At 37.5% G+C, this 20,826-nt stretch overlaps 1 protein-coding gene across 1 annotated transcript in view; it reads left to right on the top strand.

The window, feature by feature from the left end:
- Positions 1 to 20,826, top strand: part of CTNND2 (catenin delta 2) — a gene marked incomplete at its 3' end in the record, with an annotated part of 536,496 nt that overhangs the window by 457,967 nt on the left and 57,703 nt on the right. The window contains exon 11 of the mRNA XM_057390373.1: positions 6,500 to 6,632. Coding sequence (XP_057246356.1) covers positions 6,500 to 6,632 — 133 coding nt within the window. The remainder of the gene's footprint in view (positions 1 to 6,499; positions 6,633 to 20,826) is intronic.

Raw genomic sequence — 20,826 nt, 5'->3', positions numbered from 1 at the left:
GAACCTGTGTAAGCACTTCTGCATGGCAGTGTTAGTTCAGACCACATGGAAGCATAAACCAAGGAAAATGTCATAACCCAAAARCAATGTCCAGGTTTTTGGCAGTAGCACCAAATATTTGTACAGCTGTTTTAGATACAGTTGTGTTAAATTTAAAAAGCTGTAATAAGAACAGCTTTTCAGAAAATGTAAAGGACTCCTTTAGAGGAAGAAACAAGCAGTGAGGATCTGCAAGATTCCAGAATCACAGGTTTGGTGAGGTGTTTACATTTACTCTGTGTGTTGGATACCTGTGCATCAGCCTTAGGGAGCACCTCATACAGGCTACAGTGTTCAGGTTGGAATAAACAATGATATATTTCTTTGTTTCATAAGAACCTAACAATTTTATTCATAGAAGATACMTCTTCAGTGCCTTTTCTCTGTTGTCCTTCTGCTGCTTCCAAATTTAGACTAAATTATGTCAGATAATTTTGTTCCTTACTTTTCCAGTAGTCTGGGTTTCGTTTATCTAATTTGAAAGGACAAAAGGAGAAGTGCACGGAGCTGCTTGCTGATGAGGGTTCATTGCTGTCCTAAGAGGTTTGMATTAGGCCAAAAATTGTCTAATTCAACATCTTGTGGTTATATATCTTTCGTGTCACCGTGGGTCTGAGGATGATGACCAATCACTTGTTACTGTACACTCCTTTCACCAAGTTTGACTGGAGAAGAGAGTATTTTGAAGGGTTTGGATGGTTTTCCAAGGTGAGTGGAACAAAGTTTGACATCCCTGTTTTATTTCCTAAAATTGTGTGCTGAAGATAGCCAGTATTCATACRTTCCATTTTCAAAGCAAATGTAGTAGTTTTGGCTCCTCTTAAACTGCAGCAGGTCATTCAGAGCGGGCTGACAATCTCTGCATATGTGTGAATATATGGAGAAGTATGTTTGAGAAAGAGAAAATACTTAAGGGAAGCACTTCAAATTTAACTCACAATAAATTAAGTGTAGTATGTCTGTGTTCTCTTGTTCTCTCTGACCATCTGTCAGAGAATCACAGAAAGGAAGTAAAAAAGTGAGCTGTTAGATTACTTCTTCCTTTTTACATCAAATTACTTGTCTGTGGATTATGTTTAAATATTTTTGATTCGTTTTTCTAGTTGRATTTAACATCTTTGCTCTTTTTAAATGTACCAAGAAAAGTCCTTAGAGAGAGTTTCCTGTCGTATTGGTATATTGCCTTCCAAATATTTTAATAGAAGTTAATTTCTCCCTTTAAACACAGGAACTAGTTCTTTGATCTTTTCTTGGCTTTTGATTAGTTTTCTTTGTGTTTGATCCTGAGCTACATGTTGTTKGTGTTCTTTTAGTAATACCAGAGAACCATTTTCACAGCTCTCCTTTCACAAATGAGGGGGAAGAGACTTTCAGCGTTTATTTATTGAACTGGAGGAAGAAGGAAACACAAGGGTCTATGTCTGTAGGCATAAATTCAGCAGAAAGTCTTTCAGACTGGCTTTAGCAATGCCAGAATGTATATGAAGTAAAAACCGAGGATATACCCTTAGCTCAGATTGAATTGCCTTTGCCTTTGAGCACCACTTCCATGTATGAAAACCTTTCCTTCACCAGTTTAAGATTCTGTCACACGCCTGTTAAGACAGGCAGCAACAGACAGACGAGTTTGGTTTAAACAGTCCTGTAATAAAAACAAAAAAAAAAAATAGTACATTCTCTTTCTTTGATGAATGCTCAGTGCTAGTTCAGTCTTTGTCAAGCATATGGTTCTTCATAGCAGGCGTCTTCACAGCGCTGCCTTTGGGGAATGCTGCGGAGACAGGAATAGCTCTGGGTGTCAGTGCTTGCCTGTGCCAACTGCTTGATCAGATGTGAATGTTCTGCTCTAATAATGTAAATCAGAAATAAGAACCCAAACTCTTGTGAGACTGAGTGTGACCGATGGCTGGAGAGTAGACAGAGCCATCATCACACCTGCTTCTCCAAAGCTTTGTAGAAGCAATCAGTATCCTTAGTTACCAGCTGGAGACCTGTGTTTTTAAAACTCATTTARTAGCCTTTTGAGAATCRGTGCAGATATATATGTAACAGSAGTTTTTGTTTTGCTTTTCTGTGTRCCATCAGCACACTAGTCACCATCAGCATTTTCAGTAGCTGAAGAAGAAAATTCTGGCATATTTAGAGCAAATACTCAGATGCAGTACATCCTCTGTGCGTAGCAGCACCACAAAGTGAACCTGCAGAGCCAAGGCACTCAGCTSTGTAACAAACAATCCCTTCAAAGTCTGCATCTCTTTCACTTTCTGACACGTGTGTGATGTGATAGCAGCAGCAGGAGCTGTTTTCAGCACATCYCTTGCAGTGCCCAAGTCAGCCTGGATTTCTAGGTGCTGCTGCTTCTATGTCAGAGTGTTGTGTCTCATGTACAACTCCTTGTTGATTCTCTTCAGTCGTTCACAATAAAATGTAGCCTTTTGTCATACTCTAGGCATATATATTGCCAGGTTGCATAYAGCTTAGTGTTCCCCTTTGGGTCCTCTTCCACTCCTGAGGCAGTAGTCTGCCATAATCCATGAAACATCTGCCTTAGTCACCACTTCAAGCTAAAACCTCCTTCAGGATTCAAAATGAGATCAATCCTACAATTCTAGAGAACAGTTTTTATTGTAGAAAGAAGGCTGGAACAACTTGGTGTATTCTGGTCAGTCTCCTCAGATGAGGATGCCTCCTAGAAAAAAATGCACTTTTGCAAAAAAGTGCCAAAATATTTGGAGTTCACCGCAAATGCTGCTTTCCAAACAAACTGTGAAGTTCTTGCACAGCTGGGATTGTCTTATGGAAAAGCTCATAGTGTCACCAGAAGTCTTTAGCTGACCTAAAAGGATTAGCATTCTCATTCCAAGGAAATCATAGGCAAGTGGCAGATTAGCAAAAGATCTTGCATTTACAGCTACTACCTTACTCTTCATTTTTGGATCAACCACACARCTAATTTGTTAGCATTCTCAAAATGCCACGCACCTCCTCAGATTTACTCCAGCCTTCTGGCTTGTTTCACCATCTGTGTGGATTGCCTCACTCGGATTTTGTAAGCATGGGGATGTTTTAATAAGGGACRCAGGCTTAGCTGGTGTTTGTTTAGAATGTTCACTATTATTTCAAATTTTGCTTAATTCTACTTTATAATTTTACTAAGGATTAGATCCTCATATGTTGCCAGTGACTAAATTCCATGTGGCAAAATACCAGATGTTTCACAGAAATCAAGGTAGATTCAATTTTCATTAACCTTCTGCTTTTCTTTAATCTGACACTTACCTCTGTCAAATACCAAACCTACTGCTTTTTGTTGGTAGGCAGTAAAAGGTCAGTTACTTCCAGCTCTCTCCTACTAGCTGTTTTCTCTTACTTTTTATTTTGCTTTCTATTTAACACATATTTTTTGTTATTYAGGTATGTATGCTTGGAAGCATGGCCTGGATGTTCCCCCACATCTATGCAAAATGTTCCAGATACATTTTGCGCCTTTCTCTTTAATGAACACCAATCCTCCTTCCTTCTCCAGGCCTCTGCCAAATGACTTCATTAGCAGCCTTTCTAACTTTTCATAATTAAGCTAAATATAAAAAAAATTGAAATAAATGTTAATAGAGCTGCAAATTTGCTGTTCTTAAAAAAGTCCTCTATCTCATTCTCACTTCTTTTCCACCTATAAAAGACTTGTATAAAACAAATGAAAAATTTAAACCCCTAGAAACCGGTTTTTTTTTGCCCTAAAGGCTGCTAAAATTATCACAATTATTCAAGCAGCCCTAACTGTTGACAGAAGTTTTTGTTTGTTTTATATAGCTACTGTATTTCATTTAGAAACTACTAAAAATACAATCATCTTAGAGACCATCTGCTTAAAATGACAGTGCATACTAGGGCTAAGTTTCTAAACTCCTTTTTGTGCTTCGTTCATTATTTCTCCAAAAACTGGTTACGTAACAATCTCAGTATTCAGTGTTAAGGGTTTCTTTTCTGAATTGATTTTCTGCTTACATCCAGTGTGCACACATCCATTTGCAGTGAGTATTCATACCTCACTTGTATGTTGACTTKTTTTTTTTGGAGMTCAGAGGGTAAAAGTAGGGAAAGCCTGGTTTCTGTACGTAAATACCATGTAAAGACTGCAGGTTGCTCAAAACAATAAACTATTCCTTTGAGGAAGGGACCTTTTTCCTTTTGCCCYCTCACTGCCTGGATGTTCTGTCCTGGTTTCCAGGACATGAGGAAGAAGAACTTGACCTGATAGTTAGAGTCCACAATGTACTACTACATTGTTTAGTTGGTTTTTGGTTGGTTTGGTTTTTGGTTGAATTAAGTAATACATATGTTGTGAAGGAAGAAATTTCCTTTTGGAGASAATTTGTTGATAGAAGCTCCAACACTTCAACATGTAGTTATTTGCTGTAAAGCAACWCATTTCAAATGTTCCTCCTCGTTCTCTTGTCATACAAGCTGGGTTTTTTCTGGTATTTTGTATCTTCTCCAAAATGCCTACACCTGCACTTGGCATCTAGGATAGAAAAGGAGAATAAATTAGAGGTGGAGGTAGGATAATTAATTTGTCCTCAGTAAGGTTAGTGGATTTTGCTTTCATTTCTTAATTTTATTTAAACAAAAAATCTGGAASATGTCTTTGGTTTGTTTAGAGCCATTTATATAGAAGGCAGATCTAATGAGTTTGAAGAACCTGTTAGGAAGTGTTAACATTGTTAATTGGAAGAAAGCAAAAAAAAAGAGGAAGCTAACCTGTCAGATAACGTTGTTTCTGTGACCTCTGGCAATTTAAACAGAAAAAAAAAATGTGCACTAAACCAATGAATCCCTTCCCTTACCCCTGTTAACAGAATCCTGGTAGGATGGAAATATGTTTTCATGAGTTTTCATTGATCAGCTACTGAATTTTGTAGCCTTCCCTGATACCTTTTATGGTGTTCTCTAACTTWTCAAAATATCAATTAAATGTTAACATGTTTTTGAACCGATGCAGATGTCTCTTATAGAGGCTGAAAGCCTCAGCAAACCATATMATCTAAAAATTCATTGGAAGAGTCCATATGTGATTTAATTCTACATCTTTATGATTTCTTTATATTAAATGTTCTATGTGAATTTTAATAATAATGAGTTAACTTGTCAGAAGCTAAATAACCAATGAAATTTGAGTGTTTTTTACATCTCATATTCTGAATCTTCATAAAGATACAGCTGTAATGACAACTCTCAGTGTGGCAGATGTCACATATGAGAAGAGAACAGACAATCCCTCTGTTCTGTAGCAATTCATTATTATTGTAAAATGAGTTTCCTCCCTGAAATGTCTCRGAGAACTGTTGTATTTAAAGTGTGCTAGGAACAGATTGCAGAGATTCTGTGAATTCCCYTAGTGATGTATACTTGGCCTCAGTGCAGAAGAGTCCCTATAACTGAGGAAGGAGACTGATGGTCAGGATTAGTTTTTCCAAATATTACAGCWGGGGTCTGAAACAGGTCTTCTGGGTTTTTGTTGTTTTTTTTTTGACAATGGGATCGCAGGTGATCATGGTAACATGGTATCTCTGCAACAGAGAACTTTTTTACGAGGTCCCTCTTCTTCCTAATTTCCCTCTGTTAGCTTAAACATGTACCACTAGATGGAAGATGGTCCAAGTATTTGTATGGCACAAAAAACAACAACTCTTGGGGAAGAGGCATATAATAACTAAGTTTATCATGCAGAGTGGCTGCATGGATCTCTGTTTTTCGGGACACAAAGTTCTCAGCCATTTTCGTGAATGGTTTTACCCTTAAACAAAGAGTGGAAAAATTCACCTGAAAGGACAGATTGATTTTATGTTCAGGTGTGGCAGAATACCTACTGGGACTTGTTTGACAACCTTGGATTCAGTTCTTTTATGTGATCCTAATGGCATTTCAKGTTTTGTAGGATTAAAGTAAAGTGCAAAGACTGAGTGCTCAAGTAGGGCCAGAAATGTGTAAGAGTTTTACATTGACTGTATCTGAAAAAAAAAATCAAAACAAAAGATAGAATTGGTCATTGCTTTCTATATAAGAGAACAGTTGTTATTACATAGAACTAACAATAAGTAAAAATGACTTTTTTTACAAATTAGCATTCCATAGCAAACTATTTGTGGTGATATGAGCATGTATTTTCTTTCTTTTCTTATATTAATATTTCACATAGCCTTTTTATTTAGGGAAGTTTATCAGTTAAAGAACTAATTCCACAAAGTTGCTTCTTCTAGTTTTAATTTCTATTATTCTCTCTCCAGGGAAGTACAGTTTAAAATGAAAAATACCTTTATATTTGATTTTAATGTTTGCTTTGATAATAATGGGGRGAAAATATTTTATTTAGACATTTCTATCTTTTTTGTTGAACCGTTGCCACATTTATCCACTTAACAGCAGAATTTTTGATGAATCTTTTGTATTTGCTTTTGCACAGAGAGTTTGGATGGCGGGATCCAGAGCTTCCAGAAGTTATACAGATGTTACAGCATCAATTTCCCTCAGTACAGTCGAATGCTGCAGCCTACTTACAACACCTCTGTTTTGGAGACAATAAAATAAAAGCAGAGGTAAGAGTTATAAACCCTTTTTTAAATAGTGTTGCTGTCTACTATTCATCATCAATAATTATTTATATGTGCTTTAAAAAGACTTACAARAGACATCATGGATACATGCCTAGACCTTCACTAAAGCTTTTACTGAAGTCATTTGTTAYTGTTGCAGAAAGTAAAAAAATGCATAGAATATTGTTGTAACTCATTGTTTCATTTTCTTCRGAATATTTTGATTGATTGCATACCATTTAAACACTGTGTCATAGTTGTTCAGTAATCAGCAAGTCTTGGTCTTGCTGAAACATATGGGCATTTCCTTAGGGTTCTCTAAGAGGCGTCTGCACACTAAATCCAAACACAGAATATGAAAATTAAGCMAAAAGGTTCTAAATTAAAGCCTCCTTTAATGCATAATTGTGTGAATTTCACTGGGTTTGTAACTTGAATGGTGCTCGTTGGTCTATGGTCTTGGAATTCAAGGTAGATGGGAACTAAAATGTAATTCAGACRTCAGTACAGAGCTTGTTCTGTACCTGCAGCTGACAGGTACTTCCTGCTTGTTTGTTCCCTGTGGCTAATGGGACCAGTGTGGCTTTTGGCACAAGTTTAACAGAAGGAAGGCAGCTCTGAGGGATCTGACAAACACACAGCAGTCAATTAAAATTGAATGAATGAAGCTGWTACCAGCTCCAGCTGCCTCCCCTGGCCCTCTCAGAGATAGTGCTAATCAGGGACATGTGGTGTGCAYATAAATCTGTGCCTGTACTGGCACCTCTTAGCCTGACATGTAAAGGTAAAATGAGATCAAGATCTGCTGTTGCTTATTTGTCAGAGCTGTGCAGGGATGCTGGCTTGCTGCTGCTTCATCTTCCTCACCTTCAGCACAAGCTGCTGTGTGGATCTATTCTGCTCTAGAGCTTTCTGGGCTTTTTCATCTGAGGAAATTTTTAAGTGAGTAAGCATGTAGTCTGCTGGCATTGGCAGAACTGAACTGGTTGCATACATCACCTCAAACATCTTAGAAATAGTAATAAAAAGATATTTACATGAATATTAAAGTGAGGAATGTTTGTGCACTGGAGAAGAGAACTCTGGTACAGGTAAGACTGAAAATTTTAATTGCACGCTCTCTCTGTGCTTGACTCTCATCCTTATTCAGGAATTAGTTTTTCAGTAAAAAAATTGATTAATCTCTGAGAAAGGCAGTTAAATTATTAGAGCAATTTATTCACTGCACAATCTCTGCTGCCTCCTGTTAGCCATAGATTGAGAGCCCTCAAGTGCATTTGAGGGAAGCAGATGCTTTAATTTTTGTTGCTAACCATGTAGGGAAAAAGGTGGGTGATGACTTTTAATCTCACCYATCCCAGCAGGACATCAGCCTTTGTTAGCTTCAGGCTCATGAGCTGGAAGGGTGAAGGTAAGTAAATAAAACAGTAGAGCACTCGGCAGCGTTCTGAGCTTCTTCTGTGAGAAAGGACAACAGAAACAAGGATTCCCCCACTTCATTTGTTATTATTCTGATCTTTCATATACTACTCACTACATAATACACAAACTGCTATGGAAAAAAACCAAAATGCTTTTCAGTTCCTCTGAGAATATGCATTCAAACTTCTGGTGCTTTGGATTTTTGCAAGACGACAAAATAATAGCATGTATTTTCCAATGCTTTGTGGAGCTTTCCAGACTAAAGCACCTAACATTATCCGACTATTTTAACAATATCTATATCTATCTGTGTACCAGCCTATGTTATTTAATGATAAATCCTGCTGTGTTTTGATCATGACTCAGCACAGCAGTTGAACCAGTTTCTGTGTTTGTTGGGGTCAGGGTCTACCCAAAGGGCTCAGCAGTGTGCCCAGGGCCTCCTTGAGCTTCCACTGAATCACACTTCCTCAAAGAACTTTTGTGTTTAAAGTTCAGAAGTGTCCCATTGGTAAGGGGATATCACAACAGGTGTCCCAGATTGTTCCTAGGTTTATACCCAGCCAGAGGAACTTGAGTGATCCTGTTAAACCTGCTTGGGACACCTCCCATGATAACTCTTAAGGATGGATCTGAATTAGGAGTTGAACTAATACCTAAATAACAGAAACTGATACCAAAATTATCTTTCCTTTAAAGTATTTATGTTGTAGTTACGTGTCATGGCCAGTTCTCTCTCCTCTGTCTGAGAAGGATTAATATCTACATTTAGTATCTAATTCCTTCTTCATGGATAGCAATATTCCAGTCCTGCTGTGTGTGGTTGCAGGGAACTCTGCCAGCTCTGAAAAAAGGAAAAGAAGCACCAGGACATAGCAATATTTTCCTTGCAATCTCTTAGTGAGATTACAGAGCAAAAGAAAAAAATAAAAAAATTCTTTTGAAGCAGAGGAAACTGCTCTTTAACCAAATACCTAGGTTTGATATAGCAAAGGGCTTGGGCTAAAGAGAAGAAACCATCTTGGTCCTTCAAATCCTAGAGGCAGGACAAACATAGAAATGTGTAAGTAAAGAATGCTGCYAATATTTTTTGTGCCTGACAGGCATTGAGGAAAAGCAAATTGAATTCACTAAATAATTTGTTAAGTGTTAATCTTTAATGTACACTTGAACATGCACAGACAGAAAGAACAATATTATACTACAATTTAGTTTATTTACCTGGTTGTATTRAATTTGAAATGAAATGCCATTGTTAAAGTTTCAACTCCGGAGTTTTCTGACAGAAAAAAAACCTCTCTTACCTTTATCACTATTGAGTATCAAGTTGCCACACTGCAATTAATCACTGTTTCATCCAGAGTTTCTGGAAATAACTGTTCCAAAATACTTTTTTTAAACTTTTCTTTTAAGCATGATTTATACTGTATCACCTACCCAAAAATATGATTAATGATCTGTCCTCTGAACCTGGCCGTTCTTTCAGTCTTCCAGTTTTGTTTTTGTATCGTGGCAGACTTGTCCTACTTTCATAAATTAGTGGGATATGTATAAAATTTCTCCTCGTGTATTTGGTAGGACAAAGGCCTRCCTTACATACCTTTTGTGGAAGAGTGTCACCTAAAATTTAGACAGAAATAGAAAATAGCAGCTGTGACTGTATGCATTTTTGAGATTCCTAGTACCWTTTATGGTTTTACCATTATGTTTTTATCTTCCAAAATATTTCTATTTCTGTGGCTGAAGTGAGGAACACCACCCTTTGCTTCCTCTGTTCCACCCCCCCCCGCCCCCAGCCAAGGAAAGGAAGTGGAAAAGCTGTATAAAAAACAACTGAGAAAAAGATACTCAGTCAAAAATATTTGCTGTGTGGCTGGGGAAGCTAGAGCTGTTTTTCCCTTCATGACCATGTTCCTTATGGTAGGCATTATTTCTAAAGCATGCTGATCACAGGTGTGCTCATGAGTGGGGTGATGTTACTGGAAATGCACCTTTATTGCTACATCAGAATGTCCTTACGTAGCAACGAGGTCGGCAAATCCCCTTTCCCACCTTCAGGGACTTTCAAACAAAGAGTTAGTAACTGTTAGTGTGAAGATGTCCCTGGCTGGATACTATGGGGTCAGAAGTAATTTGCTTTTTCACAAAAAAAAACAAAAAAAAAAAAACAAAAAAAAAAAAACAAAAAAAAAAAAAAAAAAACAAACAAAAAAAAAACAAAAACAAAAAAAAAACCAAAAAACAAAAAAAAAACAAAAACAAAAAAAAAACCAAACCCAAGATCTGGAATTAATTAGGTTTTATATTTCTGGAAGAGTTTGTATTTTTCCCCTTTCAGCCCTGATGACAGCAGAATGGCAGTAGGTAAATGCAAACACTGACCATTGATAAAGATGGTGGTGTTACTTCTTGCAGGTGCTGCCACTTCTGTGCTGCTCAAAACCATTCAGGGCTAGTCTTTATTTCAAAGTACAATTGTAACTGAAAGTTTTTCACAAGTGCTACTCCTGAGTCTCCTTAAGTCCTGCAGACTGCAAGGCAGGTGTTCCACATGCTCTCAGTGGTGCATCTCATTCTCTGCCTTTGTTCCTTGTGCTGGGTGCTCATGCARTACAGCAGACATTAGAATGGAGTTGAAGGAATTGGATTATTTTTGCTGATACCAGATAGTTAGATTTTTCATCTCCTTTTGAACAGTGACCAGTCGTCACTGAAGGTCTCACATATACAGAAAGGGACATAGGAAGGCAGAAGTCTAAAGATTGTAAAAATTACTAGGCAGCCCATTACAGTTAGGCATAATAATTCTGAAATTCAGAATCTCAGAATACTTCAGTAATTCTTATAATTCTTTCACTGGTGACAGTGAAGAATGTAAGTGAAAGGTAAAAGGGAAGGAGGGAAGAAGTTTTTATCAGATATTTGAAGGCAAATGAAAAGCTGATCAGGCAGAAGAGCACAAGAAGACCCTTTCAGATGGCATTTTCTCCTCAGGAGAGGGCTCTTACACCAACAATGGTGAGATTGTGAGCTGAGCCAGAGTAGCTGTTCCTGGATGCCAAGAAGGAACAGACAGGGGATATAGAAAAAGAGAAGCATTTTATAAYACTCAGCAGAGAACATTTCTTTAAAAGAACACATTCTAATAAACACAGGATTCATTCTAACACAGCATTTTTTTTTTCTTTCCTATAATGACATTTTCCTCCTTTGTATGAGATCATCGTATAAAAGGATTGAATTGTGCAGTTTCACACGCCAGCACCATTTTGCTTTCAGGGAAAAATGGCAACCTGCCATCAACTGCAAAGGTGTAACAGGTCACTCAGGGGTTTTGGCACCAAGGATTCCCTTCCTCAAGCTAGGAAATTAATTTTTGCCAGCAAAATCACAACAYTTAAAATTCTTCCCTCAGCAAAATAATTCAAAGATGCCAAATAAAAGAATTGCAACTGCTGAACTGTCCTGCCTGAAGCCTTCCCTTGCATCCTTAATAAATATTGCCGAATTGGACAGTGTCCCCTTTATCTTGGAGAGCATTTCTGTAGACTCCTTTCAGAAGGAAAGTACCAGTCCAGACACTGTGGCATGGAGTTCTAAAATCTGAATGACTGCAGGCTGAAAGCATCCCTTTTTGCAACTCAGTGAAGCCCATCATTCACATTCATTTTGTCATTAAACTAAAGGTGTTCCTACCTCTTCCTCTATGAGTTCTTTAGGGTGTGCCCAGCACCCTTTCAGCACGTTACCTTGATTGTTCACGTCAGGCAGTGACATAAACTCCATTAACCTCTTTATCTTCATTGTAATACWCATGGTTGCAGTGTTGTAGTAACTTCAGTGTCATCCATTGTCCTGCTGGATTCCTGATGGTCAAGGATACATACATGCCTGTTTCTAGCATGGTTTTTTCCCAGGGAATACTTGCACTTTGTATGGGGTGGTGGAGAAACAGTCCAAAATGTTGCTTTTAGACATGCTGACTGACAGAAATCTTCATAGTATTTGAAAGATCCAGARGGGGGATTGGAAGTGCTGACACCATCCTCAGAAAGTATCTTGATTTGATTTCTGCGGTCTTCTGCAAGGTTCCCCTCTGTTTCCATAAGGATAGTCAGAGAAAACAATATCTTAGTGTGTTGGAGGCTTGGGGGAGAGTTACGGGAAAAGTTGGAATGCCCATCAGTAAAGGACCCATCTACCCAGTGTTGATGAACAGCCAGTGAGCATGAGCCAGCTGTGCCCAGGTGGCCAAGAGGGCCAGTGGCATCCTGGCCCTATGTCTGCAATGGTGTGGCCAGCAGGACCAGGACAGGGATTGTCCCCCTGTAGTCAGCACTGGTGAGGCTGCACCTCGAATCCTGTGCTCAGTTCTGGTCCCCTCTCTACACAAAGGACACTGAAGGGCCTGGAGCATGTCTGGAGAAGGGTGACAGAGCTGGTGAAGCAGYAGATGTGGCACCCAGGGACATAGTTTAGTGATGGACTTGGCAATGCTTGGTTAATAGTCAGATTCAACGATCTTAGAAGTGTTTTCTAATCCAAATGACTTTATGTTCTTTTTATTTCCTATGTGTTTGAATAAAAATTTCAGTTTTGCATTCACTTTCACTGACATAGTCTTGCTCTTCTCCTTTTCTCTCTAAMATTGCTTCAGTTAAAGGCTGGAATTTGGCTTGTATACTGATGATACTATCAGTTTTCCATTAAAGACTTTATGAGAACTTCTTTAATCCCTGCATGCAAGAAGATATACTCATAGTATTTAATTTAAATGAAAGAAGTATCTCACAGGTGATACTGAAAATTAATGTAGTGATTGCAGAGAGACTCTACAGTATTTGTTCAGAGTGCATTTTAGTGCACACCACACCTGCACACTTTTGGAGAAATTGTACTTCCCTGTTTGGTTATAAAAAATTTGTTAGTACTTTGATAACCGTAATTCTCATATGTGAAAACAAGTCTGTGGGTAAAATCTCACAATTTGAGAAACACTTCCTTCAGTGGCTTCACAAGGAATTTCCTATTGTAATGATGATTTTTTTCTATGAAAAGGTGCTTGCCTGTACCTGATTCCTAAAATGAACACTAATATGTTCATGCATTTGCTTACCTGTGTTTAGATTACTGCAGTATTTTTTGAGTCTGTGTCCCCATAACGTTGGGCAGCTGTATTCATCTCTGCAGGTAGCTGTCCAGCAATCCATTTTCAACATCCTTTCTGTGTAGTTCTACTAGTAGAAATTACTCAAATGAAGYAAAGCAGCACCCAGTGGCATACCCAGAAACAGTCTTTATGTAAGTTTTTGGATTTTTTTTTTAATTTTCTAAAGCCTCATTGATGCAGATCTTACACTACTTACCTTTCAGGTTCTTACTGATCTCTAGTCTGTTTTGTAAGAAGTCAATCAACAGATGATGTGTTGTTTTGCAGTAAAGGTTGGGGCTTTTTATTAGTGAGTTATTTACTGTCAGATTCTCAAAGACAAAATGCTGTTTGTTTGGGGTTTTTAATACTTTACTCTCAAAGTATTTTTGGAAATGATCCTTGGATTTGTCTTTTGTAAATGTGTCTTAGTTTGCATTGTTGAGATAGTTTTTCCAAAAAGGTTTTCTACTCTTTGCATCCTGCCGTTCAAGGACATGATTTTACACTGAAAGTAAGTCAAGTGTAACTTCCATGCAGAACCATCAACAGCACCAGGGAGTCCTACTCTTCACAGTGAGACAAGGAAGATGAGGCATACAAATATATATATATGATTACTTCTTATCCCACTACATTCAAGGCTTTTGTTCTTTAGCATGGGAAATGCCATTTTTCATTCCACATCAAAATTGATTTATATTTTAACATTAGTTTTCAAAGAGCTTTTGAAGTGGTTATACTTAAAGAATGTACTTCAGTCACCAGAGGCTACACTACAGTACTTCTGGCATACTGCAGATATCTTTCATGAGAAATACCTGCAATTACAGGTTAAATAAGTGACCTGTAATTACTAAATGACACTTGGTCAGCTGGGGAGGTTGAGAATTACAAAACCMAACTCTGACAAGAGCAATTAATTTGATCACTTTGAGTATCCATTAGTATAGCTTTCACTGACATATGTCATTCAAATACACTCTTACCATGCTGTGACACAAAAAAAAAAAAAACCCCACGTATTTACTTTTCATTATCATCAGGCAGAGAAGAGAAAGTGGTAAATATGTGTGAAGATGTCACAAATTATGAACAGGTTAAGTAAAAGCTGTATGCATTAATGTACTTTAAATAAAGAGTTTATACTGAAAGCATTTGACTTGAGTTTCAAGCCCTTGRTCCATTTTTAGCCCTGCATGATGGTGGGCACTCTCCTGTAAATGGGATGCCAATTTTATTCTTCTTTGATTATTTCCCCTTACTCTTCTTAAGGGTGATAAATTGGCAACAACCTGTCAGTATCAACCCCTATGTGGCWTCAACTCTTATGTGGTTGAAAAATTTGTGAGGGCTCTTCCTCTGTCGTGTTATGACCCCAACCAGCAGCTAAACCCACGCAGCCACTGGCTCGCTTCCCCAAAGTGGGATGGAGGAGAAAAACAGAAGGGTGAAAGTGAAGAAACTGAAGGGATGAGGTAAAGGCARTTAATTAAGGAGAGCAAAAGCCACACACACATGGGAAGCAAATCAAAGAATTAATTTGCCACAGCAAAACAAGCAATTTCCTATTTCCCCACTTTGTATGGGCAGGCAGTTTGCCTGGCATTGTGCATCTTGTGGTATTCTTGCATTCCCACTGATTTGAAGTGCACTATAGAGGCTGAAGATATCTTTTCCCCTGTCCTTTTGGAAGAGTTGCAAAACACAGACCTGGGACAGCTGAAAGATGAACACTCTTTTGTTTGAAATAGAAATTATGATCAAAGTCCCATCACTTGGCTATGCTATGGCTTGTCTCACCTTCTTTCCACAGAAAWTTTTTTTAAAGCAACGTTTCTTTTCTACTATTTCTGCTTGGTTTTGATTTTCTTTTTCTTTTTTTTGATCCCATCTTTTGACCTGTGTAACCAGTTGGGGTCACTCTGCTCCCTCCCATTTTATTCATTCTYGAGTTCTCTTTCTCTCTTAAGGCAGGCAGATATAAATGGTTTGTTTCTCCCAAGTAAAGCAATTTTATCTGTGCTTCAAGCTCTTCTCTATTGAGAGGTGTACAAGACAGTTCATATGACAGCATTTCAGTAACTACAGTGCCAGTTTGAAGTGTCCAATATGTCTGCTCTGGATGTCCCTTTATGCCATCTCCATGATACCCTCTCCCCTCTTTCAGTTTGAATTGTGTGAATCAAAGAAGCACTAATTCACAGCAAATAGTACAAGCCTGGGGCTGGACATTTTTCCTYCTTAATATTAACTAAAACAGGTGAGGCAGAAATGGCTGCTTTGGTCCTGACACACTAGCCTATGTTAACACTATTAAGATTTTTTATGATAGTAATAAATAGTCCGCAACAATTTCTTAGAGTAATTGTTAATTAGAATGCTAATAAAGACCCACTTTCATTTCAGGTAAAGTATTGTAGTTATGTTTCTCTCTCAGTCTACAGACCAAAACTGAGTTACTAAATAATATTTATGAGCGTATAGAACTTATTTTTCTTGCTAATATATTGTCTTTACTTTGCTAATAAATACCAGAAAAATGGGTAAATGTGAAGTGGTAGGCCTTTTTACTTTTTCGTAGGAAAGAAGTATTAAAATTAAAAACCTATATTGACAGTCTTGCTTCCAAAAGCATTTCTGAACACATTTCTGTGTTTGGTTTTGCCATCTTACACAATGCCATTTTATAGTATTTATCACTACTGATAAGAGAGTGCATCTCTGTTTTGTGYACAGTCTTTATATTGATTAAGACTGAGTATTAGTGAGTGTCACTGAGTGCTGTGCTRTGTCCCCATTATATGTGCTTTCTGTAGCACAGAAGTGGCATTTTACACTCTGGGATCCTCTGGGATCATTTAATCACAGTTACTCTTGATTTCATTGTCAGAATACTGTGTCTGAATTACAATAATGATTTGCTGTGTACCTGGCATATATCTCACTTAATTTAAGATTAGGAAAATGTTCCAGTTGTTCAATAAATGAATTAATGACGAACCCCACAGGAGTAACATTTACTGAAAAGGGGGAAAGGAAGATTTAGGATGTTAACTTGGGATGTTAACTGAAGATCACACAGCAAAGTAGTGGCAGATTGCTGGAGCCAGTTCTTGTCTTCTGATCCTCTGCACTGCTCATGATGAATGCTTTGGGTTTATGGCATTCACATTTCAAAATTATGTTTTTTTGGAAAAAAGCCTCAGTCATATAAAGTGGCACGATTTTAAAAAGTAAGCAGGAGTGTATCATTTCATAAATGTAATGGAACATCTAGTTCTGTTTGGGGTTTTTTGAGTTAATGCTAGATAACAAAAATGAGACATTTTTCTTGCCTTCCTGTTTTCAGTTGTTTTGTAACATACCATACCATTCTTTCTCATCTGGAAAAGAGACTGAATCAAACAAATAAACAAGGTGACTGAAAACATTATTTTACAAAAACATGGGCTTAGTATTGAGAATGCATATTGATATTTTCATCTCAACACTGTTTTAAACTGCTTCCATGTTTCTCTCTACCCATTGTCCAGTTATTCCCTCTCCAGGGAATAACCAAATGGACAGTATTTCTCCCATTAGTCCAAGAAGTTTCTCTTAAAGATTTTTCTATGACAGTAATAAATAGTCCGCAACAATTACTTAGAGTGAAAGCAAGCTAAATTTGTAGTAGTAGTAGTAGTAGTAGTAGTAGTAGTAGTAGTAGTAGTAGTAGTAGTAGTAGTAGTTGTTGTTGTTGTAGTAATTAACAAATGTCCATGTTTCATACAGGTAATTGCTCTTTGGACTATGTTGTTTATTCACTACAGTGCAAAGTGTGAGCAGTGATCACAGTCCTTTTTAGGGTGCAGAATTTGACCTCTGTTCTGCTGCTGTTTAGGGTCCTGGCACTGGTCTTCTTGCAGACTGAAGGGAGTGAGTGAGGGCTTGAACAAGACCCCTGGTTTATCTGGGTTTAGCACTCACTCCTACAGTGTCCACCTCACTGGAGATGGCAATACTGACTAAGGGTTCTCTATCTTTTTCAGCTCTGGGCAGTCAGAATAAGCACTTAGAAGAGAATTTCAGGCAATAAATTCAACAGMCCAAAAAATTCAGATGAGAATATCTGGTGATAGTGCTTTTCATGCAGTTAGGAGAAGAGAAAAAAAGCAGCATTATGTGTGCAAGATGAATGCYTTTGTGCTGCTTTCTGTGGTATGCAGCAGACACAGGAAGAACATTGCACTGTACTGTTCCTCTCTCCATTGGTCTGAGGAAAGCATGCTGCAGTTGTATCAAAACATTTGGAGAAGCTGTATCTTTTGTATTTGAAAATATTAGGTAGTAGGGAGGGAAGGATAATGCACACTGAAAAGCAGTGTCATTTGACATAGGTAATATGACATTTTGAATGGGTAATATATATATTTGCAGCTTTTTCAAGCTATAATGTTCTACTGTATGTGCCATGGATTTCTTTCTATTCATAACTCTCCTGCCAATTGCCTCTCTGATTTATTAGGTTGATGTRTGAATGCAGAGGATTACTTTCCTATTGTAGAGCATTTTTTTATTACTGTTCTCATCATCCAGCAAGCCACATAAGACTTTGTACACCATACAGAGAAATAAAATAACCTAGATCGATATCAATATCTGTAATTTGATGCTTTCTCAACAYATCTGTACTAAAAAAGTTGGCAGCAAAATTATTTCAATAAGAAAAACCATAGTCCTGATAAAAAGGACCTGCCAAATGAAACTTCTAAGGTAAAGACCATCAGTTGATCTTCAAAATGTATTTTAAAATACAAAGAGATGGCTGTTACTAAGCTACTGAGGATGGTTGCAGCGAAAGGTTTATAGAGACATAAGAACACCCAAACTCTGGAACAGAAATGCCTACCTTGAAACCAGTACATGTGTACATATATATATACACAGGTTTATTATAATAAATATTCATATTTATTTATTTATTTACTCACAATTTTGTATATCCATCTGTGGGTGTTATAAAGTGTATTATCTGTGAGGCAGGTGTTTACTTGTGCTGACTTTTACTTCCTTTATAAAACTGATGTAAATGGTCAGATTGACGGAAGATTCTGCGGTGCAGTTTTCTGCTGCACTGAAACCATTAAATTACAGGTTGTAGCCTGCCTTTGTGATMTTAGACAAAAATTTAAATTTTACATGCCTGAGTTTCAATTAGCAAAGCTTCCTGACAAAGAGGGATGTCATGAGAATGCATTCATGAGCTTTTGAGGCAGTAGTTTTCTCCCCATATACTTCAAGACAAGTTTTCATGTGACTGGGAGATTCTTTGAAGAACAGTACATCATTTCTAAGAAGAGAGCAGCTCATGTTTAAATCGCAGTAGAGAATGTCCTGGGAGCAGAGGTCATCAGGTATGATGCTCCATGTAATGAATTGTAAATGTATTTTTAATCTGAGAAGAATCATGTTGTTTATTCTGTGAAGCAAACTCTCTGAGGTAGCTACAGCAAGCATTGGAAAATGACCTTTATGAATTTCCAATTAGAGCTGAAAAGCCAGGTAGAGTTGTTGTATTGTTTGGGCTTAAATGACTGAAAAAAAAAAATATCCTGTGGTCTTATTGATGGCCATCTTGTTCCTAGATAGTATTTGTGTTCATAYTGACTAAATTCCATTTATGATATCCTTAACTGAATTGGGTTAACTACAGCTTCAAAAGTTTTTGTCCAGCACTAAGGTGATGTCCACTGTTGCTGTTAAAATATTTGAAGTAGTGACCTACTGCTTTCTCAAAAAAAATTACTTTTGCTTTACATTAAAAAAAAATTGAATTTTCTTTATGTTGTTTAACTTTGTTAGTTATCTGGTTATAGGGATACTGGGCTGATTGTAGTTGAAGTATATATATCAGTTCTTTTCACCAATAATAAATTTAAACYTTCATTCTCAAACAGATACTTAATTATTTTTAAATATCAGAAAGTAAATGATCCAAACCCTTCGTATTAATCATCATTTTTCATTTAATGTCAGACAGTACTAAATGAGTGCATGAGTAATGCCAATGTCTTTGCATCCTAAATTAATATTCCATTGCCCTGTCTATAAAGTGCACACTGATGAACCTTCCTTAGCATTGTGCATCTTTTTACTGTTTTGRAAAACAAAGACCTCAAGTAAGTTGCAATATCCCCTGAGGGCTTTGGTATGTGCGTGTTGTACCCTGTTTATGTGTGTCCCTCAGTGTTCGTTTTTAATGTAGCTCAGTGCCAGTTTGATAAATTTAGGAGATACTGCTTTTAACAGTGGGATTGAAAATTGCTTTTCTGGTGCCTTCACAGTCAGAGGAGCACCTAAGGTCGGCTTTGTGCGTGCAGTTAGAAGTGATAGTTGGAAGATCCCACTAGTCCTTCGTGATAAGAKTAGGATACTTGTACATACATTACTTCAGTGTAATGTTTTTTGAAGGTATTAGGGTAAAATGCTTTACAATTATAGGTAACTCATGCCTAGCCAGGGATTTTTTTTGTAAAATCTAAAACCACACTAAAACTTTGATTTATAGTAGGTATAGCCTTTCTACCAAGCATGAAAAACAAAATGTGTCACAGAGCAGAATACATTAAGGSTTACTGACTGAGAAAGCAGCACATTTATTCATACTTTCCCAGGGCGATTTTAGAACACCGATTTTGAGTCTCCTCCTGTTCAGAAAATGGGTTTGACCCTCTGTGAACTCCACACATAGATCCCAAGATCTAAAGAGGTCACTTAAGAGACCAGGGGAAAAAGAAATCTGTACTCAGTAACAGAAATAAGATACCTGCTCCCATAAGAAAAGCTCCTGGACATTGACCCTTTGCTGTGCATCCTCACATGTCACACAACCTTTCCGCCAAACACCCACCTGGTTTCTGTAGACATGGAAAAAAAGATCCCCATCCTTCTCCACTCAGTGCAGTTTAGCACGGGGGAACAATTCTTATTTAAGCAGAACATCATCTATGTACTGGTARTTGAATTTATTTACATTATGCCTGTTCACATCTTTATGTTACTTTTGCATCTGATCTAAAAAGTCCTGATGAGGAAGCCATTCTTAAATGGGACCTACATCCAAACCCTGATTTAGATTCCTTAAACAAATTAGACTTTGGAGTTTATGTGGCAATTTGCATAACATTCTGCTCTTATTTTCAGCTAAAATTGCTCAGCACTTTTTCAAACTTGTAGCAAATTACTTCACTAATGAGGCTAAATTACCCTATGATGTTACAGGTAAATTGGTCTGTAATAAATCTCATGTGCATTTGCAATGCGCAGATTTTGCATTGTCTACCTGCTGTTCCACAGGCACATAGGAAGAATTAATGGAGAAGACTTAAAGTTAGAACCAATATATTTGTCTTAAGAGACCTACTGCACTAAATATTATCCCCATACTCTATTTTGATGATTTGTTTTCTCCACATCTRTTTCCAGTTCGAGGAATCAGCTCTGTGAAACTAGCTAGCAATGGTGCTGCCCTTCCTTCAAACCATTCTCTGAAAATTGGTGTAATTCTTTCCTTCTTAAAGTCATTTTAGTAAGGTAAACGAGGCAACAACTTGTTTAGTAATGTAAACAAGGCTRATGGAACGC

The sequence above is a fragment of the Malurus melanocephalus genome, unplaced genomic scaffold (genome assembly GCF_030028575.1).
Source record: "Malurus melanocephalus ecotype Western Australia unplaced genomic scaffold, MMel_1.1 scaffold_25, whole genome shotgun sequence".
NCBI lineage: Eukaryota > Metazoa > Chordata > Aves > Passeriformes > Maluridae > Malurus > Malurus melanocephalus.
Note: the sequence above shows the minus strand (reverse complement) of the source record. Positions and strands in the feature narration are given on the sequence as shown.